The following is a 24,480-nucleotide window of genomic DNA, read 5'->3' on the forward strand; positions in this document are numbered from 1 at the left end:
ACATCTAATGTCTGGCTTTTGACTGCATTGGGAATGGATTTAATTGGCATTCACTCAAGTGACACTGCAATGGACTCAGGTTTTTATCAGCTCTGATCAGCAGTGATGGAAACATGACACATCGGTGAACATTATGACGCACATTGAACTTCCAGGCGTTTCTGCATTAATAGCCGTGAACGTTTGTGTACTTCTTGTGAATCTTGTGAAGAATGTGAAATCCAACACTGAGAAGACAGCGATGCTTTCTGATGCGTTGGTTATGAAATTGCCTTTTTTTAGCAGCTTTGCCCACATTTAAAAAACCTGCGTAATTTTTGTGAAAAAGGAGGTACGAGTCCATCCATGAGAACTATTTAACCTGTGTTTTTTCTGCATGACAAAGGAGAGTTTAAGTCTGAAGACCTTCAGGTTCTGTTGCAAGTTCTAAAAAACTCTTCCAAAGCTCATGTGGAGAGATTGATATTGCCCAGAGCATTACTGAGGAGGTGGAGAGGGAGAGAGAGAAAGAGAGAGAGAAACAGATCATCTTCTTTCAATGGAATCAATGCCCCCAGCAGGAAACAGTGTTTTAGGGCAGAGAGGCAGGATAATGAATGAATGAAAGAGGCTTTCTGCTGGGGAGCAGAAGTTAATATCTCACTGATAAGCCAATTTTTGTTCACTATATTGCAATACAGCAGGTATAGTATGATTCAATCATGTTCAAAGTACTGTGCTGTACTGTTTCACGTTCGTCTGACTGTAGTAAATATCCCAGAGGGGGAAAGATGTCAAAAGAAATTACTCTCCGAGTGTACAGAGACATGAATCACAAAGATATGGCACCCTGCTTTTTCACATCTGAAGTGCCCTTTAAATGCTCACCTTTGCATTTCCATCACGTCATCGTGCCTCGTTCTACCTATTGTTCTATCAATTTCCCTTTGATCTGCATCTCAGAATATGTCCTGACAAGAGAATTAATAGAGGAATGTGTTTAAAGCTCGGAGGAAAAATGTATTTCAGCCTCTCGTGCACCACTGCTTCTTGGTTGGAGGGAATGTGTAAACATATGCAAAAAAAACTAACTGTTAAATCGTTCACTTCAAAAAGGTGCTGACCAAAGCCGTGCCACTTTTAATGGTAAGGCTGCAGATCAATTGCTTTTAACAGCGTGTTGGCATCACAGAATGAATATAAAGATGGAATATATTCCTGCTCTCCAAAAGTGAAGCTGGCTGCAGATTAGAACAGGTCATATATCCAGCCTCCCCTATGTTAATGGCTGGGACATGGACCAAACTATTAAGTCCAAATAGGGCAGGGTGGTGATGTGCTGTGAGGTGGTCTGAGGTGGTGCCAACGAACATATCAACTTAGAGAGAAAACAAGATTTTTTAAATCTACAAACCTTTCCACAGAAACTCCTTGTTATTCGTCTCCAACTATCTCTGTTTCATACCTGTAATAAGCTGAAGCTAAAAAATACAACCAAAACATTGTATCAAAATAAAAATTATTAAGTCATTTACAATATGAATTGAGAAGAGACTACTGTATTATTGACGATGACACACACACAGACAGACCCACGTTGAAGGCGAGGGACCTCCTTCCATCTATAGAAAACAGCATGCTCATTAGGGGTAAAAAAGATCAGCTGCAGGCATCATGTGATCGGTGTCTCATGACATCCCAGCAGCCCCCCCACCACCACCACTCATCCACACATATTCCTCACAGCTAAAAATGCCTCTGCAAGGCCTAAATGTCGGGTGAACGTTCTCTGTATGAAAAGGGAACCGTGGTGGGAGGAAAGAATGCATCTTCATGGAGTAAATCCGGGCTGCTGAAGACAAAATGTGGTCTAACAGGCTTGTATTAACAGCGCTGTAGAAGATTGACTCCATTAGGGCCTCAGTCATCCACTTACTGCGGCATTATATTGAACAGTGATAGAGACACTGATTCGCAGTGCCTGTCAGACGGTTTTCCTACGAGCGAGAGGAGATTTTTAGATTGTGGCCGACTTTTACTTAAAGTGTCTGCATGATTCAGCCTGCTAAAAGTAATGTGTGTGTTAATAGGGAGGATCACAATCAGAGACAGGAGACACAATACGGTCCTCAACACACAGCTGACACAAAGATGTACTCTGCTCCTCCGTATAGATTTCATCTTTGGATCAAGCCAGTTGTCATGTCCTGTCCCCAGCAAAGGCGTTGTGGAGGACAATGGGGCAGAGAGGAGGGACAAAAGCACCTCTCGTTCCCTTTTCTCCCTCCTGCTTTTGGCCCTCACCCGGCATTGTGTGGCTCTCTGATCGTCTCCAATCGACATGTCTTTGAAGGCAGGCAAATCAAATTCTTCCCGCAGGTACAGAAGCCTCTCGCTCCCCTATTCCCTCGTCTTGGTTTCCTTTTCTCCTCTGCTTATCAGTCGGTATATTTCAAGCCCAGAGCAAGTACTTTTGTGAGGCTGGTATTTGTGTGTGTGTTTACTGTCTTCTTTTGCTCATCAATACAAGTTTTTGTTATATCAATTTTTGAGACAAAGACACAACACAAGGACGAACAGACTAAAAAGTGAAATAATTTGTACCTTTGTTACATTGAAGTTATATTTTCATCTGCTTTTGTTTGGTGTTTTTTTTTCACAAAAACTACTCAACCTATTTTCCAAGGCCTTTCTGTGGAGAGATATGGGGTATGACACATTGCAGAACCCATAAAAGGGGTGGATACAGGAAAAAAATATGTTTTTAATTTCTGCAACATTAATATGTAGGGCATTTTCAACATTTTCACTGATTTCCCAGAGAATAATTTATGGAAATATGTGCTTCACTGAGTGCCCTTTAAGTTCCATGTGTGGAATCCATTCATTTGTCATATTCTTGTTACTTTCTTTTTGCCAAATTACCTTTATTAGCCAGGACATCATACAGGCAGATTGCAAACACTTATGATGACCTCAATTTCATGTGGACATCCAAGCCAATCTCGGCTAACAACAGCATTATGATAAACCTGAAACAAAACAGGGTTTCCCATTAAGTCTGTGGCGACCCGCCAAAGTTTCATAACAAAACAATGAACTTTTCCACTTCTCCTAGTAACAAAGACAAAGTTTTTCAGACTGTCACAGTCAGACTGGCTGGAGGGAAAGGGGATGATTCACTGAAATTAACCTGCAAAGATTTCCTCTATTCTTATGTCTGATCCAAGCTGCATTCGGAAATTTGAATTTGAAGCTCAAGGCAACATCTGCTTCATCTCATGTTACCTTTGTTTGAACTCCCAGTAGAGCTGCTTATGCCCAACTCAGACATAATACTGACCACAACACTGGCAGTCAGCATTAGCCTCATGGTAAGCAGCTCTGGCTCATTCAAAGAGGGACGTAGGAAGGAGAGGAATATAACATATAGACACGTGAGAATAAGATGAAGGGAGACGGGAGAGGAGTGACACAGAGAAGAAAAGACACAGACAGAGAGTATAAACACACAGGGAGTGAGTAAAGAATAAAGGAGAGTGAGAGAGAGGAAAAAAGAGGAGCCTCGGCAGGCGCGGAGGCAGAAGCCCCAGCGGTGAGGCCAGGCCTGTCTGTCAGCACCTATCTGTCCTCCTGAGGCGAAGCAACACAAACCAGGCCCCTGGCTCGAGTCACCTCTAACATTTATACAACCGCATATAAGAGTGAAATGACCTCTGACCTTGTCCTCCACCGCAGGATGGACCCATGTGGGCCGCGACTTTACTGTTTAACTGGAGGAGGATAGTTTGACTCCAGGCCGCTCACGCCGAGCTCATTTATTTCTAAACACTGGGATGGCATTTAGCCAAGTAGAGCTGACTAAGACACACACACACACACACACAAATGTGAGAGAGTAGCTCAGAGCATACACTCGCTGACATTTTACTCTACGTCTCATAAACGAACAGTGTCGGGATCAATCGAAACTGTTCACCTAAATTAAAGATCAGACAAAGCCACGTCATCCCGCCCTGTTTTCCTTTTGGCATCTTGGTTTAACTATTGGACTTAAACAAGTCCCAAATAGCATTACCTGCCAAATCAGAGCCTTGTTATTACTGCAGTCCATCTGGTGCAGTTCACAGGATTCACAACCCTCCATGGTGTGTTTGAGTTTCTGTGTTCCTTACGCACTTCTAAATTATTGATCAATGTTTTGTTTTTTTTATATACAAAATATATTTTGTGGGTATAACTGTATGCTGGATACATCTGGATGTATCTTACCAGATGTGTTCATTAGCCACTTCATCTGATACCCTGCATGTTAGCTCGTGGAGTAAAGCTCGATGGAGGGACTAAGCAAAAATACATGAAAGTCCAGGTGATTAATTGGAACTTCTGCAGCTCCAGCTATGTAGAAAAAAACATCAGCAGAGCCGCTTTATGTAACAGCCCCTTGATTCTGAATACATCCTTGAATGGTAAATACACACAAGTTCAAACTATAGTAATGTTTTCATCAGAGTTTGTTTGTTAGTTAGCAGGATCACACGATACTGGATGGATTACACTTGGTGGAAAGATTCGATATGGGTCACGGAAGAACAAATTAAACCCATTTAAATTGGATCAAGGAATTTTCTTTCACCATCTTCTAACATTATGAGATAGGGTGTTTTCCACAGTTGTGAAATTTTTTTTTTTAAAGAAATAAAACAAAGATTTTGATGAATGTGTGTAAGTTTATGCAGCACCATTGACTTTAAGGGGAATGTTGCATAGCATAGAAATCACAATGTCGATTTGTCAGTTCTTACCAGAAAAAACGATAATAAAGATTATTATTATTCAATTATATCACCAGAATAAAGGTGTCAGATACCTACTCAATGAATTTCTACTCTCTAACTCTCTAACTTTGTGTTGAGCCGTCACCAGCCCGCAGTTCACAAGAACAGCGCAGTGGCAGGTGGCGATGTCAAGAGGATGATGGTTCACGGTAACAGGTCACTGGCTGGACGCATGGCTACACTCGGACCTCGGAGGCACTGAATCACATTCAGACATCCGCCATCTTACCAACAACGAGCACTAGCACACCAAAAAAATGCAGAGGCCTACACATGTGACCTAATGCATAAACACACAAACAAGCACACACTGGTGCACCATTACTCCAGAGCAAGGACAAAGAGATGACGCCTGTGGACCTTGGCAACGTCAAGACAGATTATTGTTATCTATAGGTTGTCAGCATCACTGACGTAAAGGAGAGCAAGAACACAAGATGCTTTTACATAATAGTAGCGCTGACACACGCCGAGCTGTGGGCATGTGTCTATAAAAGAAAGAGTTATGCAAGAGTCTGCTGTTGTCTCTTTCCCATTGCTCGACGTGGTGAGACTGGCTCTGATTTCAATGTCATGTAGGCACAAACAACTACCACCTCCGTGTCTTTACATTTTCACTGAATGGAGGAGGAAGACTTTATTATGTTGTCATCCTATGAAGCAGAATGTGTCCTTCACCGGTAAGACTTCTCTGACCTCTATCTGACCCCTACTCTGCAGCAATTGTCTGTCCGAGAGAACGGACAGCTTCGCAGTAAGATAAGCAAACAAAGAGGAAATGGTTTCTGAGTAAGACTATAAAGAGCGTAGCTTTTAATTCTTGCAGAGGGTTTAAGTGAATTTGGCGTTTCCTGCTTATCATCAAAGACAAAAAAAAAGGAGAGGCGGGCTTGCCTCCGCTTCCGAGAGGAGAGGCGGACACTCGCGGTCCCTGCTGGGCATCTTTCCAGCACAAATCAGGCGAGCCTTGTTTTCGGGCCTCGTTGAAATCCAAAGCGGAGCTGGATCCTTGCTGTGAGCCGTAAAGGAACAACCAAATATTGGCTCCTAATTGAGAGCAGCAGTTGTCTGTGTGCACAGGCACCCCCGCTGTGAAATTGTGGACAAACACACAGGGACACTAAGAGGGTACTTCCCCTGTTGCTCTCCCTCTCTTTTCTTAGTGCTTTCTGTTGTTCCCTCCAGCATCCCTTTATATCACAAGCCAAGGCCTTGCTCTTTTACTCTTTTTATGTCTAGCATTTTAGACAGTTTATAGTAAATAAACATGAAGGAGAAGATAGGAGTGAGTTTGTTAACTGCAACATGCCTAGAAATGAATCATGTGCTTGGAGCTAAAGCATTCTCTAGCTCTTAGTTATTTCTATCCCTTCACAATCTGTCCACGTCCTTCTTGCAATTCCTTGTGCTGCTACCTAGAAGGACTGAGAAGAAAAATGGGCGCTTATGAAAATCCTAATGAAGGTTCCCCGTGTCGGTAATTGAATACTAACGCCCGAGTCCTGACGAGAGGGATTCAAGCTGCGGCCGGGATAAACGTGCCTTGCCTCCCATTTCTCCGCCTTCCATCAATCATCACAAATCGCCCCGACAACCAAGGCATCGGCCGTTCCAGCTCAATAAGAACCCATCACAGCACACAGATACTCAAAGAGAGAGAGAGAGAGAGAGAAAGGGAAAAAAATAAGGAGAATATACTATATTTCATGTCACCCATCACGGTGTGGTTATGTGGAACTTTGCATATTCAAGTCTATTCCAATACACAAATTCTCGGAGTTTGAGGTCTGATGGCACCATTTAGAGCCAGAACAGAAACACAGCGACCTGAAATAAACAATATAAATAAACAAGCCATTTATACTCACATAAATATACCTGTAGTGACCTGTTCAGGGTGTAACGCACCCCTCGCCCAATGTCAGCCGGAATTAGCTCTGGCTCCCCCATGTCCCTCAAAGGACAAGTGGTAATGATAATGATCAGATGGTTGAGTTCTTCAGTCAGTTTGTAGTAAACAGTCAAGATTCAAGGACATTAGTAAGCTGTCACACCAATTTCTCTAGTTTAATTTTGTTTTGGCAGTGTATTATTGGTTCTGTGCCACATTTACATACAGCCAAAACAAGTACAATTATTTTTTACACCTGGCTGACACTGGGCACATGTGAAATACAGCTAGCAAGATAAATCTTTTTTCGTAAGCTGATTAGAGCCTAAAGTGACAGAACATTCATTTGTACTCAAACACAGCAGCTGTGGTCTAAAACGTTGGCAGGCGGGGGGTTGCGTCACAGATAAACTACAAAAAAGGAGAACGGAGAGAACTGCAGGTGGAGCGTTTGACTTGGGAAAGTCTGAGGAGACAGAGATGAGGCTCAGTTCCTACAGTTGAGTCAGAGCAGCTCCTAGCTACGACAGACTATTGAGGTTTTGCCCTGTTTGCATTGGCAGCGAACACAGTCAGACAAGTCGATATCAGAGATATCCCGTCAACTCATCGAGAGACCCCCGACATCGCCCTCTGCTCCCCTGAGTGAAAGTGAGACAATGAAAGACTCAGAATGGCCAAAAAAAAAATATATATAAGGAAATTAACAGAAAGATAAAAGCTGATGAGTCACAGCAAGAAAAAGTGCAATTCAAAACTCTAATAAATCGGATTGTGGGGTTATACGAGATGGCAAATGTTGACTTTTTAAGTGAACGCTCAAATTATGATGTGTTGTGTTTATCGTAGGAAAATAAAGGGAATTTCAAATGTGCTTGTTTTAAAAAGAAAAAAACAGACTAAACAGGTTTTAACAAAAAATATCTGCTGTCGCATCCCTGGAATTGTAAAGCAACATTAGCACTGTATCTCGGATTGAAAAATTAGTTTAAAGAGACAAACAAGGATGGATAGATATACGGACAGAGAGGGGGAAGGGGGTGGTGTAGGCAGTGGCAGAAAGACACAAGGAACACTGTAGTCAAACCCAGTAACTAAGCCCTGGTGTCCCCCTGTCAGGCCAGTTCAGACCTCGGACAGAAGCCGTATTATAGAGCAGTGGCTCTGGCCAAGTGGAAGAACAATAGTTCCTGTGTGCCGGAGCCTCTGGGGCATCTTAACTGCTGGGAGATAGGAGGTCTGTCTGCGGCTGCACTAAATGGCATGTAAAGGGGCGTGGCAATTTTACACACAGCTCCCTGCCTTTCCCAGAATCCCTGACCCATCTTCTTGCCACCAACTCCTCGTGCCAGGCAGCCATCACTCTCTTTTTTACTCTCATCTCTTCTTTTCTTCCTCTCACTACTACACACTCTCATTATGGACTGTGTAATTCTGTCTCCTGCTGTCATCCCTCGCCACCTCTGAGGAGAAAGGCAAAAGAGAGCTTCTGACAGGGAGATATTCTTCTTGTTAGCATGAGAAGGCCAGAAACTGGCACAGGATCAGTGCAATGTCAACAAATAAGAGAGGTCCAAGAGCCTCTGCAGGAGCCATGCCAAAGCTCTTCTATCACGAGGGCCTCTGAAACACAGGGAAAAAAAGAAGAACTGAAAAACCGTGCAGGAATGTCATCCCTCGCAGCAAAGAGTTCACTAACAGCAACACATAAAACCATGGGGATAGGGATTGTTCTATTCTGGCACCACACCTGTAGATGAGACCCTTCAGTGAGAACTGAAATCCATGCATGAAAGAGCAGGTTTTGTAGCGAGAGCCTTCTACTTTCCTACTTTCCACCTGTGCTTTAATGTTTTGCAGCAGGCTCAAAGAAAAACCACATATTCTACGAAAAGCTCAAGAACAAACATAACTGCAAAAGAACTTGCCTGAAACACGGACTGGAGGCCACACTAGACAAACTTCAGCACATGTACTCTCCGAACTGGAGCATGGCTTCAATCACACGTCATGAAGCCATCTTTAAAACCTGCACTGTTGTGAAACTTATCCTATACCTCCCACTCAGTCATGTGACAGTGTGGATGCCTCTGCTGTGGAGTGATCATTTTAACAGCTGCAGAGGGGTCAAAGCCGCTTTCACATGCATTAAGTGCCCTGAATGTATTTCCTAAGAGCTGTTCCAATGCTGGTTTCCTTTAATGATATATGAACTTTGCATGTCTGCAGATACCAAGAACTAATCCGATACCAGTGCATTTAAGAAAGTAACCATTTGTATAATGTATTTTAACAGCTGAATGCTACGACCCCCGGTATGGAAGTGATGAGTGCCATCATTGTTGTTTTCCGGTGTGGACTATTGCCAAATTGCAGGCATTTGAGCTAGTTCTGGCTAATGCTACACTGAAGTACAGTGCAACAGATGTCTTGCAGCGGAGAGGAAGAAGAAGTAGTGTGTTATGTGAGAAGAAAATTGCAGTTTTATCTAGGTTGAACTAATGTACTTTAAAGACATGGTATTGGATAAGGGAATAGATTTGCGTACTCGTTGATGCTAGTATTTTTCTGCAGTAATGTAGGCCTTTCCAAAGCTGGTATCGGGATGGGGACATCTGTCTCTTTTCTTTGGACATTTCTTTGAGCTGTCCTGAGGAAGGTGAACTTTAAATGTCATTAAATACCAGAATAAATATGTGATAACTAGGATTTTTAAGTCTGCTCTGCAATATCACTACATTTGAAAGTAATTTTAAAACATCACAAGGAAAAACTGGCCCCACTAATCTGCTGTCAAACGCAGCGTACGCAGACTTTTATCAATGGCTCTGCAGCTGCTGTTTCCAAAGGTAATTCATTCATCACCGACCACTGATGTGAACACACGTTTTCAGCACAGACTGCTCCTTAGCCACCGCTGTATCTCGAACAGAGCAGAATCTCGTTACTCCCTCTGATTCCTTTTTAATAGACAGGACGCAGGAAATATGGCTTGTCTGATGTGAGCCACCCAGCACCTCATGAGCCGGGCATCATGTAACGACATCACGAAACCTGTCCCCCACTATAAAAGCAGGATCCCAGCCCCTGAAGGACACCGCTCCTCGTGCCCACTTCTTCCTTGGCTGCTGCACTGGAAGTAGTACAAAGAAGGTTTCAAATTTCGCAAAGCATGATTTTGACTGGGCTGAGAGGGCTACCATCCCCCCATGACTGCAAACCCTAGCTGGCTGAAATAGACCCCAGCCCCTATATCCTCCTCTCTCGCTCTCTCTCTCCTGAAGCAAGTCAATGCATCCTTACTGGGTGGAAAAATAAAACCATGCATTGCCTCTGTCAGCACAACCCAGACCTCAAACTCTTCAATTCACTTAAGAATGAATGCATTAGAGGTAATGTACGACATGTGGCTTTATTTTTAATGCAATTTCAGGGGCATTGCAAATATTTGCTCTCCGGTTTCTCACCAACACGATGCCCCCCCCTCTTGCTCTGCATATGTCAAGACGCTGCTGCAGCTGCAGCTCATGCAGATGTGCAGCTCTGCAGATTATCGACACTTCACAGCAGCCACCTTACACATGTACACATGTATTCACTCGTTAATGAACCTAGTACTGGTGCTCACATGGTGTGGGCTACTTCAGGCTCCTGCAACAACAGCGCTGCCACATTAGTCACCTGTGCACCGGGTGGGTCACAGTCAGGCAGCGATGGCCAGGCAGGGTTGAATTACCAGCAGCATTTATATCGGTCGAGTCAAAGGCTACAAACATGGTGACTCCGGTTCAATGAGGCTGTTCTTGCTGATGCTGTGGTAAGATGCAGTGAGGTTATGAGCCAAAGTCACATTTCAAGTTGATATCCAATGTGACCCAGGAACAAAATGTTCCTCTTTATTTATTTAGTCTTTTACCTGATATGTTTGATAAAAAAGTATTCCTCTTTACTGTCCGTCCATCCTCACTGAGCCGCAGCGCATGCCCCCGTATCCAAGGCTTTAAATCCCCGGCTCGGCTCCATGTTTGTTCGGGTCGCTGACATCAAATGTAGCCCTGCTGCTGGAAGAGGAGAGCGACCCGGGGACTCTGTGTTTCCGAGGGGACGCTCCGGAGAAACGCGGCTGGAATCCGGCGTTAAATCCGCTCCGAGGAGGCAAAGAGCGGGCTCGGAAGGAAAAAAGAAACCGCGTGAAACTCACACACGGGCGACGTGCACGCTCTTTTCGACGTGAAGCACGCGAAGCGATGTCAATTCGTGGGGAAATGTCCCCATTGTGCGCTGTGATAATGGTACGTACCACTCTATTGTTGGGGGCGCGAGAGGAGAGGAGCGTCCCGTGCTACTGACACGCGCTCGTGGGATCCTCGTGGGGACGTGCGCGCTCGCTGTATTGGCTCGTTATCTGAAACTGATGTCCAATCGATCCCAGGGAAGGACCGTCGATTCGATCATGTCGATCAAGATGAGTCGATCTGGTTATAACACATTTACTACACAACACATCCCCATGTGTCCCTGCCACAAACAAGGGGAAATAATGGTAAAAAAAAAACATGACATAATACAGTGCTGTTTTGAAAATTCATTGAAGTACAACATTTTACTTTTCTTTATTACGTTATATTTAGGGCCCGAGCACTGGCAGGCACTGACAGGAACTGACAAACAGATAGGCTCTATTGTAATTGTAAGGATAATTACAATCTATCATATATCTGTAACCAAATGTTGCTGTTTTAAGATCAACAAAATACCACTAAAGTGTGACGTTAATGTATGATATATTCTTTTCTTTACTACATTATATATGTCTAATATTATTTAAATGTATTATATACATCGACCACTCATTACACAATTCTGCTGTTGTAAGGTAAACAAAAATATTATTAAATTGAAATAGAAACTAGATGAATATAACACATATTTTATAATATGTAATTTGGGAATAGTGTGGTTCTGTTGGGCCAAATCGTTAAAGTTCAGTATTTTTTCTTTTCTTCATTTTATTTTTTTAACCTATAACGGATGTGCCACCTCCCGCTTCCGTCTAATTCACAACATCCAACATGTCTGCCGCCATAAGTTCCCTCGTTTCGTACGGCAGCGATTCGGACTCGGAGAATGAGTCGGAATCGAAAACCGCTGCGGGGAAAGTGGACCCAGTGGACCCGGACGCCATGGCCCATCTCAAGCCTCTTCAGTCTGAACCCACCATGACTCTGGCTCTTCTCAATTCCGCTCCCGAAGTCGCGGTGAAGGTAAGCTAGCGTAGCTAGCTAGCGTTAGCTAACATTACATTGAAATAGTTAACTGCTAGTCACATTGTGCTGAACACTTGGAACTAACTGTTTCAGCAAATAAGATAAACACTTAACGAGTATTTGTTTATTGAGTAGCGATAACAGTTGTGTAACAAATATAAGTTGTAGCGGGAAACGTTGAGCTTGGAGCTAGTTGTTGTGTGTTAGCCTGTGAATCTATATCAAACAATAACTTGTTTATCGTTTAGAAAGAACAGTGGGTCATCAACATTGTCTCCGTGATGAGTTTTTGCTTTTACATTCATCATCTGATTCACCCACTGATTAATCTGCTACTGTTTGTAAAACTCTAACTTAACGGATTGTCTATCTTCTTGTCAGGAGGGTGTGGAGACTGGGGTACATCTGGACCCTGCGCTGAAAGAAGTCACCTACAACCCGACATTTGAAACGCTGTTTGCACCAGAGGTAATGTATCACTGAGCTCAACCAAATCACAAAAATATGAGCTACTGTATTAAGATACTAGATGAAATTGCCTTGGTGTGGCGTCAAAGTTTGAGTACACGCCATCAAAACACAATGTTCTGTATCTCGGTCCCATGAATCCTTTGGTTCTGTGCCGTCAACAAACAACTCCACTCCTGCAGTGACAGTGGTCATAGATTGAAGGAATCTTTGATGTCTTGCAAAGGTGACGTCTCTCTTATTGATTTTGTTTTTCTATTATTCCTCATAGTTCGGGCCGATGAATCCGTTCAAAAGTCAGCAGATGTCTGCCCCACGGAACATGTTGTCTGGCTTCGCAGAACCTGCTCACCTCAACAACTTCATGTTTGAGCAGCAAAGGAGGACTTTCTCCACCTTTGGTAATGAGTCCATTTCTGACCTGAGATTGGTTTGATATATGGACCCTCTTTGAATTTTAATGACCTTTTTGATAACTCTCTCCTCTTTGCTAATAGGTTATGCTCTAGATCCCTCTGTGGACACTCACAATGTATCCACAACTAGCTACATCGGTTCAGTAGAGGACGCTGAGAAAAATAAAGGTAATGATTAAAAGCAATTTGTCTACATCTGGCCACATACCTAAAACACATTTTAAATTAATTATTATTTAAAGGAAGATCATAATTGTAATATCTTGTGGCTCCTCCTGAAGGCTTAACTGTGTTTGAGAGTGGACATACAAAATCTGAGAAAAGAAAAAAGGTCAAAGGGGGAGACGCAGGAGAGATTGACAACTTCCTTGGACCCTGGGCGAAATATGCCGATGAGAAGGATGCGGCCAAACCAACAGAGGTATTTTTTTATACCTATATATTGTTGCTGAGACTGCTACTTTTCACTTAATCAAGTAATTCCCTTTTGCTCAAAGGCATGAACCTTAAATTGCTCAATCTGTGCTTGCGACTGTATCCAAGAACATAAATTATTTGTTGTTTGAAACCTTGGTTGTGATATATTTTATTTTACAGGAAGAGAAGAAAGAGCTGGATGAAATCTTGGCCAAGAGACAGAAGAGGGGAAAGAATGAGGAAGAATCTCCAGCAGAGGAGAAGACTATTCTCCATGGTACTGTTGCCCTTTCTAATTTAGACATTTGAACGGTTATGGTACTATTTGCTTTTTAAAAACACATCCAGATGCTGCAGGATTTGTTTTAACAGATTTTGCCTTTTTTTGCTCCTCCTACAGTTAAGGACATGTATGATTACCAGGGCAGGTCCTATCTCCACGTTCCACAGGATGTTGGCATCAACCTGCGTTCTGCAGAAGTTCCAGACAAGTGTTATCTGCCTAAGAAACAGATTCATGTCTGGTCCGGACACACCAAGGTCAGGCACAATCATTTGTTTGTCTTTGTGAATGGTCCATTATCTATCAGTTATAAAACCTTGCAGCTGTAAATATTCTCTACACAAACTTTGGAGATAGGTTATACTACTGCAAAGGTGGATACTAATGATTTGGACATGCAAAATATGAATTGTGGGTCTATGAGAGGAAATTACATTTATCATTTGATATTCCAAGGCTAACAAGATAACAGCCTTATATGCATACATTATCCGTGACATATCAGAAATTATTCCGTCTCAGTCAAAGCATCTTCTTTATAATTTAATATTAAGGCAAACACTGGGTTATTCCAAGGAAGATCTGATTCAGGCCTCAGATCTGCCAGTGTGCTTCAGGGAGAGAGAAATCACTAAAGTTTTAAATTGGCTCCTATCAGCTTTGTGCAGGAAGTTACACCCCCTCAGCATCTAATTTAAAATACAAAGAGTTTGAAAAGCTAATAAGCGTGTGGAGGCACTGATGTTGAGATAGTATTGAGCCCGCCCATGCTTTGTCACCTAAGTTTTAAGAAAGTTTTGAAGAGAAGATTGAGAATATCTGTCTGAATATTATGGCAAGTGTTTGCCCATTAGTTTTGCTTGTAAAAGTTCAGGGATTGAGCCTCATTTCTGCTCTGTGTGTAGTTCAAGTCATACGAAATATATTTTGTGCTAAATTCACATCTCAAAATGTACAGAAATGTGTTTTCAGGTCTGTTGGGGCCAGTGCCTGCAGTTGTGACTAGAATATTCATGATAAAGAGACTAATGTGATTCAATCTCTGAATATAATCTATTTCCAGGGTGTCAGTGCGATCCGTCTATTTCCTAGCTCTGGCCATCTACTGCTCTCCTCCTCCATGGACTGTAAGATCAAGGTAAATTCTCACTGAAGCTTATGAATGATTATGTAATACTTGTGTTTTGATATGGCTGATAACCATGTCCCTATATGAGCTCTAACGTTTTCTCATATTGTTCTTCTCTTGAAAAAGGTTAATGATTTGGACATGCAAAATATGAATTGAAAATATGAATTCTCTTGAAAAAGGTTAAAAGCTAATATCTACAATCACCTCGATCAATTGTACTCTGCATTGTGGAAAACAGCTTTGTTTTTATATTTAATGAGATGCTTTGTAGAGTCTACAAATGATCACAAATTTTGCTAGCTTGCACTTGCTATGGTGATACGAATTAATGTAGTGATGGGTTCAGTGATGTCAAATCTATTTTCAGTTTTACCTCCTTCTCTCCACAGCTGTGGGAAGTCTACGGCGAGAGGAGGTGTATACGGACGTTTATTGGTGAGTAAGCTAAGATCTCTGCTCATAATTCTATTTTTAGTGAATAATGACTATCCACTGTATAAAATGGTGACATAATATTGTATTATTTTATATAAAACAGCATATGATTAGAAAACATGAAATCTGCTTGAAGACCAACTGATTTTTGGGAAACGCAAACCAGGAACAGACCGTGAGCTCAGCATTACTTATATGCTAATGACACGTCTGCTGATCGTTGAGAGAAAGTGTAGGTTTTTTTTCCTGTTGGGGTCTGGGGTGTTCCGGCTAATGCATGCAGGTCACTCTGACACTCTTCCAGAGACAGCACGCTGTCAGAATAGAGATTGTTTGCAGCCATGGTTCTGCTTGTCAGCTCCTTCACAGAATATGCATAATTCAGGAGCCCCGGGGCCGGTGTGAACGAGGGGCAGGGGAGAGCACTAGACACAGAGAGGAGCCGGTGCACAGGAAGAGGGAACACAATTTAGGCGTGAATAGCCTGAATCTATGCGTGCTTGTGTGTGTGTAGCAGCAGAGATGCAGCTGATGATGTTAATTGTTTTTCCGTCAGAGCAACATTAGAAGTCCAAAGATGCATTGTGGAGAATATACTACTTACTATGTTTATTGATTTCTCAGAATATAATTCATGGATCTCGATGAAAAAAGATCTGACATGATAAGGGGACTAATATTTTTGAGTTGGTGAAATTTGGTGTAGATCCAGATCCAGTGAATTTAAACATGTTTTTTTTTAAGGGGACTGTTGGTCCTTGTCTGAGCAATGTACTCTGCTGGGGCTGTTCTAGTTATATTTCCTGTAATTGGAGGATATTTAAATTTATTGAAATGCCCATTATCTTCGAATGTTTGTCCTAATCACCAAACAGTTGGAACAGTAAATATATTTGGACACAGGGCATTAATAAGTATGCATTTCATTATGTGTGTATCTTCATACAGACAGAGACAAACCGTATATTTGGTAATGTCTGCCCTGCTTTCAGTACTTTGTGTTCCTGTGTTTTCCTGCACATACACATCCAAGTTGTTTGTGATGGCAGCGTTGGCCTGTCAGCGAGCAGGGTTTAGAGCCAGCGAGCAGGCAGACACTTCACTGGGCCCTTTTATCGCTGGGGAAACAGCGCAATCCTGATAAAAAGCCAGCTTTAACAAGGGGGAGCATCTGTGAGCACCAATCCCACTGGGACCTCACGTCTCCCTCCCTGAGATAAAGCCAAAAGGCTACGTACGTATATTGGGACTAGGAATAGAATAAAAAAAGGTGGAGAGCAGTTGAAAAGACTGAAGGAGCATGTGTTATTTTTTTCTCACTCTCTCCAAGCTCATTTAATGATTCTATTCCCCTCGTCTCCCACAGCCCTCTTCATCTGTCACCCTCAACATCCTTTCTTTCCCATAACCAGATTTCAAGTCCCCTCAAATGAATTGTGTATCAAAGGAAGACTTTTGGAAATAAGACATATGAAGTGAATTTTCTCTGGAAAAAATATGTATGTATTTGTTTGTAATGAGTGTGTGAATTTTCTCTGTGTGTTAGGCCACAGCAAAGCAGTACGAGACATTTGCTTCAACAACAGTGGGACCCAGTTCCTCAGCGCTGCCTATGACCGCTACCTGAAACTGTGGGACACTGAAACAGGTACGCTGGTCCTCATTTTGCCCCTGACATGGACTGTTTAACCACACACATACCTGTCAAATCAGAGCCACTGACGATTACACCTGAATACCCTCACTAGAGCTTCTCAGATTTGCTGGCTGTTTTTTATTATAGTGATAATGAGTGCATTTTATTCTTGGTTTGGATTATGGGTCAGATAAAATAATAAAATTGCAGTTGTCCCCTCTGGCTGAAGGAAATTGAGATGGCCGTTCATCATATTTCATGGAATAGCCAATTCATCCATCAAAGACAATCTGCAGATTCATTATTAATGAAAATAATTGTTCATTTTGGGCCCCAGAAAAAATAGTTGCATTAAAAAAAGATAATAAAAATCCAGTTGACATAGAGGTCAATGCAACATTAGCCCCAAAAGAAAACCATGTCGTCTCTCCCTTCTGATCATCTGTCTCTATCCGCCCCTCTCAACCCAAGACTGCCTGTCCAGCAGAGGGCAGAAACGAGTAATATCCCCCACTTGTTGATAACAGGATCCCTTGTGTCAACATGTTTTCCAAGTACTTGAGTTAAGAGTTAATTATTTCTTGCAGCTACACATAAAAATAGATAGAGGGGTTCATGAGGTAAAAGTTAACGGGGACCTGTAACATCGGTGAGAGCAGGAACCCCTGAAGTTCCCATGCACACGCAGGGATCTTTTCTCGTTCTACTTTATTCCAGAATTGTTCCAGTTTCAGTTAAATCACTGACGACACTATAGAACTTATGTTGGTTAAGAGCTTTCATTCTAAATTGAAGGGTTTCCTGGTGTAGTCATTGTAATGTCCTGTTCTCTCAGCTCCAACAGTGGTGGAAGCATCAGCCCCGTGGGGATTCAGCTCTGCTGAATGAACACATTGTGTTACGCCTGAGCTGTTTCTGTCTGCGGGGACGGCCGCAGACTTTTAAACAACTTGAGTTTAGGTTTCTGAAAAGCCACTGAATTATTCTGGAACTTTGACTTTCAATTTGCTTTCCTCCACAGGCAAGTGCATCTCCCCCTTCACCAACAAAAAGGTCCCGTACTGTGTTAAGTTCAACCCGGATGAGGAGAAGCAGAACCTTTTCGTGGCCGGCATGTCGGACAAGAAAATTGTTCAGGTAGAGTTGGTATTTTTTTGCAGCTACAACCATCTCCCCATGTCTTCCCCAGTTGTACAGGTGTACACATACATTTCGGTGTATATATACCCCCAGTGCTCATAGTAGTTGTGTGTGTGTGTGTGCACGCTTCGCTAGAGGTTCACAGGCTGTCTGGACTAAAGCAGGTTATGAATCACAGCAGCATCAGGGTGGTCGAAAATATGTAATGCTCAAGAAAGAGGGAAAAGCTGTCATCAAACAAGTTATTTTCCTGACTGGTCAGAGATGAATGTATTAACCTCGCTCTGTCTCTGATCTTTGACAGTGGGACATCAGAACGAAGGAGGTGGTTCAGGAGTACGACCGCCACCTGGGAGCCGTCAACACCATCACCTTTGTTGATGAGAACCGTCGGTTTGTCAGCACATCCGACGATAAAAGTCTCAGAGTGTGGGAGTGGTAAGTACAGACTAATTTAAAAGCAGGACAGGTCGGTTCATCAGCCTCATTGAGGTGCATCTTGGTGACAACAAGAAAAACCAAGGACAAACTATTAACACACAAAACAGTATATTCTGTCCTGAACCTCTCATTAGACATTAATAAGAAGTGCAGACATCAACACACCTCCAGACGACCCTGCACTGTACTGTTCACCCAGCTGTGCTGCTAATGTGCCCTGAGTCACAGCCTCTGCCACAGTTTGCCTGCTTCACATGCATCTGTTACTCTGCTTGTTTTCTTAGCCCCTGGAGTTAAACAATGTCCAGTGACAATGCTCCAACAATAACCCCTGTTTTTTAAATGAAAAGATGCACTTGGATGGCTGAAAGGTCAGATACATGGAATTCTCCTTCCTGAAATTACAGAAACAAGACACGTACATGTTTTTAAATGAGCTCATTTTATTTATTGAAATTGTCTTCGCATGTAGCAAATCAGGAGAGACCACATGGGCAGCCTGCGGATTGGCCAGTGGTCCTGTGGTGATAAACAAATGTCTGTATTCTTTGCTCTGAGGTGATGAATATTTAAAGAGCAGCTGATAAAGGAAGCCTCCTGTGGATTTACATAAACAACTTCCTAGCTCTCTTGTTTTTTTACTCCGTAATAAGAAAAATGGGGATTAGCTTCTAAAACGGTTCACACAAGCTTAATGTCATGAACTTGAAAGGCATAATAAAATATCAACAAAAATGTGGAGCAATTTGGTAACATATCCCATGACTCCATTTTCTATACTTGTCTAAGAGGGGGGGGGGGGGGGGTCCCATGGGCCTTTGTAGTGCAGCGTGGGAGCGAGCATGCGAGCGGTATTTCGGTCTGAAGAGTGGCTTTACTGTGCTTCTTTCTCCCACGGATGCCACCTGGCTCTTAGCTCTTCCTTTTCCTCCTTCCTCTTGGAGCCATTCCCCTCTTATTAGAGCGGTTACATACCGGCATTAGACTGAATTCCCCAGAACAGTCTCGCATCATGGGAGTCGAAGCCAAGGCTGGCAGAGACGGGCAGGGTGAGAGGAAAATGCCAGATGGTTAGAAAACCATGTGAGGCAGCAAATTTACAAGTGATTCGAATCACAGTGCGAAATGCCCACATGTGATTCAAATTCTATCCTTCTTCTTACACACATATTCATGAGGATTCTGGGGAGGCTACTTTATCTGCAGCAGAGGTTTGTCACAAGGGAATGTAGAATCTGCAGTACACACTGAAGGAGGATTAGATGTCATTTAAGGAACAATGAAACTGGGTTGGAATGAATGAAGGACATTGTTGGAATTACAAAGTGAACCAATTTTCTTGCCTGAGACATCCAAAAAAATTGCATTTTCTGTCACACACCATTCACACACTTGACGGAGGAATCTGGGACATTTAGGGATTCAGTATCTTGCCCGAGGACACCTCAGAGTGCTTAATGGAGGAGCAGGGCATCAAACCAACGGCCTTCTGGTTAGTGAACGCTCCAGACCCACAGCTGCCTGTAAAAGTACACAGAAGTTGAATCAAACCAGATTACGAATATGAATATTTGACAATTTAACCCTGACTATTGAGCTGCATGATTTTGAGTTGTGTTCAGTGTGACATTAAGGGCAACAGTGACATTCACATGAAGAAAATAAAACAATGAATAAAACAAGTTCTCCCTCTGCACTCGTATGGTAACTACGCTGAGAACGTATTAAGTTGCTGTGAAATGTAAATCCACCATTTCTAACCGGAGGGCAGAATTAACATTTTCTCCGAGCCCGATCAGGCAGCTGCCTCCATCTCACTCAGTCTCCCCCTTGGTCAGGGTCCGCAGCTGTTCTGCCTGACAAACTGGACTTTATAATTAAAATATATCAAAATCCTGTTTCTGTTTGAGCCGCTGTCCCTGAGCTTGATCGGCGCGAAACACAACAAACAGTAAATCATCTATGATTCATGAACATCTCTTGTGGGTAGATTGTTTGTCATACGTTTATTCCCTTTCATCCCCTCACAACATTTTTCCAGTTCAGAACAGGGAATCTGACGGCTTTGTTATCTCGTCAGAGTTTAGCTTGTCTGCAGACATTGGCTCTGACAAACCCGAGGGGCCCCTTTTTAATGTCCGACTGTCTACGCACACATGACTCCGAGTGTGTTTTATCTGTCTGAGGGACTCCATTTCTCATTTGTCTGTAGTTCTTCGATGTCCATTTTTGGTCTTACTCCCTTCACTCGACTCCAGCTGTTACTTCTCAGTGAAAGAAACAGACGGAGCTTTAGTTTAAGCAGAGAGCAAGATGTGTTGACGGCTGTTGCTCTTTGGCTCTTACTTGAAAGGATCCAACACACACACTTAAGACAGAAAGACACATTTTGTTCGCAGCAAGTTCTGGAAGGTCAACAGAAAAGCAAACACAAATTGCCACGCTGTCATCCTGGCAGACACACACACACACACACGGTGAACTGTTAGTTTGAATAATCTTCTGCAGACAATTTAAGATTAAATAGCCAAGTTCCCTCTCCGTCCCAAAGCAGGGAGACAAAACGGATTAATGAATAATTGGTTGCCTGCACAGTCGGTGGTGCAGCATCAAACACTAACTGGCATGCAGTAGCTGTAAACGCGACACCACCTGATCTTTCACTTTAGCGGTCCTCTCTTCAGAACCAAGCGTGTAGGCAGCTGCAGTGTGAAACAAGCTACAGCTCTTTGAACGTGGTTGTTTTTTTCCTTCAGGGTCCTGCTCGGGTTGTTCTCTCATCCAGTGTTTAACCCGTTTTCTAAAGTAATCACTGTGCTTTGTGCCTTTTTCAGGGACATCCCTGTGGACTTCAAGTACATTGCTGAGCCCAGTATGCACTCCATGCCAGCTGTGACTCTCTCTCCCAATGGTGAGTTGACAAACTGTGGCAAAATAAACACACACACACACACGAGCACACTCTAACAGTGCAGAGATCTCCAGGGAGAATAAACCTATATTGCCAGATTGAAGTTGCTGGCCATTGCTCAGCAGAACTAAAACAAGGGGCGGACTGAGTTCAGCTTATTAAAGGTGTGAGAAGGAGACATCCAGAGCCTGTCACTGGATCAGGATAGGGCCCAATTAGGAACGACAGGCCGACAGGCGTACTCAGATACATCCTTCAATAGAGCACATACATGACCTGATCTTCCCAATCCTCCGTTTGCTCCGGGTGCTCCAGCTGTCACAGAGCGCTGTTCAAACACTCCATGCTGTGGTGGAGGCGAGGGAGTGAACTGCAGAGCACACAGCAGCCGGCAGTTTCAATTAACGACATGTCGGTGCGCATCAAAGAGGGATGAGGGGAAACTGAAGTGGATAAACGTGGGGATTTAAGATCTCTGTGGCTTTTATAGATTTCCATCAGTTGGATTCCAGAAAGGTATGAAATCTGAAGGGGGGGCTTGGAAATCCTTTTACCAGTTGATTCATGTGAGCTAAGAGGAACAAGCTTTTACTGAAAGAAGTCTCTGATCCTTTCTTAAAAATAACAGTTGCTTGACACAATGCTTTGAGGTTCGTTGGTTATATTCCTGAGAGTTAGTATGTATTTTCACGATGCAGACGAGAGGGTCTACTGCGTTTACAGATATCATTTGTAGGTACAAGGAAAAACGTGAGGCAGTGGCCAAAAATTGGATAATGGAAGAGTTTGATGTTGGAATTACCCTGTGCTGAGAGTTGAATGAGAGAATCAACACAACTGTCATAAAGCCTGGACACAGGGGGAAAGTGCCAGACGCATCAAATCCTGCCATGACCATTGGGATGCCAGTCAAGACTTCCAGTACATGGCAACCCATAAAACTACAAACATAGCAGGAACAAAGATATGTGTAAACAAGTTTCATCGACCTCAATCCTTCCTTGCTTATTTGTTCCTTCTCGCTCTACCTCGTTTGAGTCTTTCTTTCATGCTATCCCACTCTCTCTCTCTCTCTATTCCTTCCTTTGGGCAACGTTCTTATCTGTCCGTTAATGGTTTGCTTCTCGTCAGCCTCTGAACAATACATGTTTTTTCAGTAGGAAACAGATGAGTTTTCTCTGATGCCTTAATGGCACTAGGCCCACAAAGCACCACATGCACAATCGCTCTCCTCTTTCCATCTTAGTCATCGAACGACAGAGCCTTAGAGCACCGGTGACATCTGTGAAGTTGTTTCTTATTCTGCACTAATCGCAGCTGACACTTGTGAGAGGGGATGTAAGAGGACACACACAAACACACACGCACATGCACATACTGCCCACCAACACCAGAGCGCTTTCTCATACCACATTAATAATTTCCAGCATGTTTCCTTTTAAGAAGTGCACTGAGTCATGTAATGCCTTGACACTGGAGCGCTGCCTCTTATCACTGTGTGGTGACTTGGAGACCGCAGCGTTGTCAGGAGCTGAAAAGCTCTGTAAAGTAGATCTTCACTGAGCAGTCACTGAGGGAAAAAAACTTTTCTTTTTTCACTACAACTCCCTAATCTTCCCAATTTAGCCATGGCAGAGTGATGAGTTCCTAACCCTACTTCAGAGGGTTGTCTACTCAAAAGCAAATGTCCACACTTTTATGCCCCAGGGATGAGCCAGTGGCCGGAGGCATTTTAAGTTTGTTCTTCTGTTCCATTCTTGTAAGTTATAAGTTCAAAGAACTTCAAATCAGTACAAATCTCTTGTGAGCTCATCTCGAGAACCCAATGAGGAAATGGATTAAAACTTGGTTCAGACATTCACTCAGAGTAAAGATCAGTTGTATCACCCTGCCAGGTTTAGCACATACTTACACATCATGCATCTTATTACCACTTCAGTGCTTGTGCAATATTAACATGGGGTTTGTGTAGCAGTGTGCTGTCATGTGTCTGTTTTTCTCCGCAGGTAAATGGCTAGCGTGCCAGTCCATGGACAACCAGATTCTAATCTTCGGAGCACAGAACCGATTCAGGCTGAACAAGAAGAAGGTCTTCAAGGGCCACATGGTGGCCGGCTATGCCTGCCAAGTCGACTTCTCCCCAGACATGAGGTAAACATTTTGTCACTCAATAATTTTTAAATATCATTAGGAGGAAATTAAAACAAACAGCAGGAAGCATTTTATTCCAGTTAGTGAAAAATGTACAGTATGGCGTCAAAAAAAGCTTCATACAGATGCTTCTGCTGTTGAAGAGCTGTGGAGAACAGTCTCCTCACATTATCTAGTGTATGAGTTCCAAAAGGAGAGATAAGTAGGACAGTTCAGCGTCCTAATTTTAGCCAAAATACCCATTAGGACCTGTTTTCTCCCCCGCCTCTCACCCACCCCCACCCACATGTGTGAACTGGTGTCCTCAGTTCCTCTCAGTAGCCATGGCAACTCTTGGCCAGACTAAATACCAAAAATTCAAAAACTCCCACCTTTTGGCAGGTGAAGTGGAGAGAGAAGCCCTTTTTTTAGAGAAGCACTCATGTTCCTTTGCTTTCTACCAGCTACGTGGTCTCGGGAGATGCGGATGGAAAGCTGAACATCTGGGATTGGAAGACCACCAAGCTTTACCAAAGGATCAAGGCTCACGACAAGGTTTGCATCAGCGCCCTGTGGCATCCACACGAAACCTCCAAGGTCATCACCTGCGGCTGGGACGGACAAATCAAACTGTGGGACTAGAAACTGCTCTGGGTGGGATGTGAGGGGCAGAACTGAACTTTTTTACTTTAGACGCAGAGAGGGTTTGTTTGTCCCATGGGGTTTGTTAACATTTGTCGAGGTGAATGCCACAGGACTGGTATCCAGTCTAATTGTTGCAGTGTTTATTGTGTCCCATAAGAGCTCAAATGTGTAAACTCCTGTAATGTATCTGTACAAAGATGAACACAAACAAGCTTTTAGAGGTTGTTTCTGCTACAACAAACACAATTGAGGGCTACTTTGGCTTCTTCTTTTTTCTTTCAGTAAATGTTTTTATTTTAAATGGCAATGCTCTGTTTAGTATACATTTGTAATCCTTGATAAAATCATTTGTTTTTAATTGTGACCATCCCTTTTGTGGAAATAAACATTCTGTGAAATATACTTCTTAAAATGTATTTCTTTTGCATTGGATCATGGGAGATGGGGTCAC

At 42.9% G+C, this 24,480-nt stretch overlaps 2 protein-coding genes across 4 annotated transcripts in view; one reads left to right on the forward strand and one right to left on the reverse strand.

The window, feature by feature from the left end:
* The window catches only part of wasf1 (WASP family member 1), a 45,828-nt gene extending 34,598 nt beyond the window's left edge, over positions 1-11,230 (reverse strand). Inside the window, exon 1 of one of the 3 annotated variants that reach the window (XM_062412081.1) lies at positions 10,625-11,230. The gene's annotated coding sequence lies outside the window, so the exon portion shown is untranslated. The remainder of the gene's footprint in view (positions 1-10,624) is intronic. The other 2 variants (XM_062412079.1, XM_062412080.1) reach the window with 2 other exon arrangements.
* Positions 11,231-11,748: 518 nt separating this feature from the next.
* Positions 11,749-24,431, forward strand: cdc40 (cell division cycle 40 homolog (S. cerevisiae)). The gene is made up of 15 exons (XM_062411125.1): positions 11,749-11,972; positions 12,357-12,443; positions 12,715-12,844; positions 12,941-13,027; positions 13,141-13,280; positions 13,457-13,553; positions 13,677-13,816; positions 14,623-14,697; positions 15,081-15,126; positions 16,673-16,774; positions 17,784-17,899; positions 18,207-18,340; positions 21,178-21,254; positions 23,261-23,405; positions 23,849-24,431. The coding sequence occupies exons 1-15, from the start codon at positions 11,781-11,783 to the stop codon at positions 24,024-24,026; spliced, it is 1,746 nt and encodes a 581-aa protein (XP_062267109.1). The 5' UTR covers positions 11,749-11,780; the 3' UTR covers positions 24,027-24,431.
* The last annotated feature ends 49 nt before the right edge of the window (positions 24,432-24,480 follow it).

The sequence above is a fragment of the Platichthys flesus genome, chromosome 18, assembly GCF_949316205.1.
Source record: "Platichthys flesus chromosome 18, fPlaFle2.1, whole genome shotgun sequence".
NCBI classification, from domain to species: Eukaryota; Metazoa; Chordata; class Actinopteri; order Pleuronectiformes; family Pleuronectidae; genus Platichthys; species Platichthys flesus.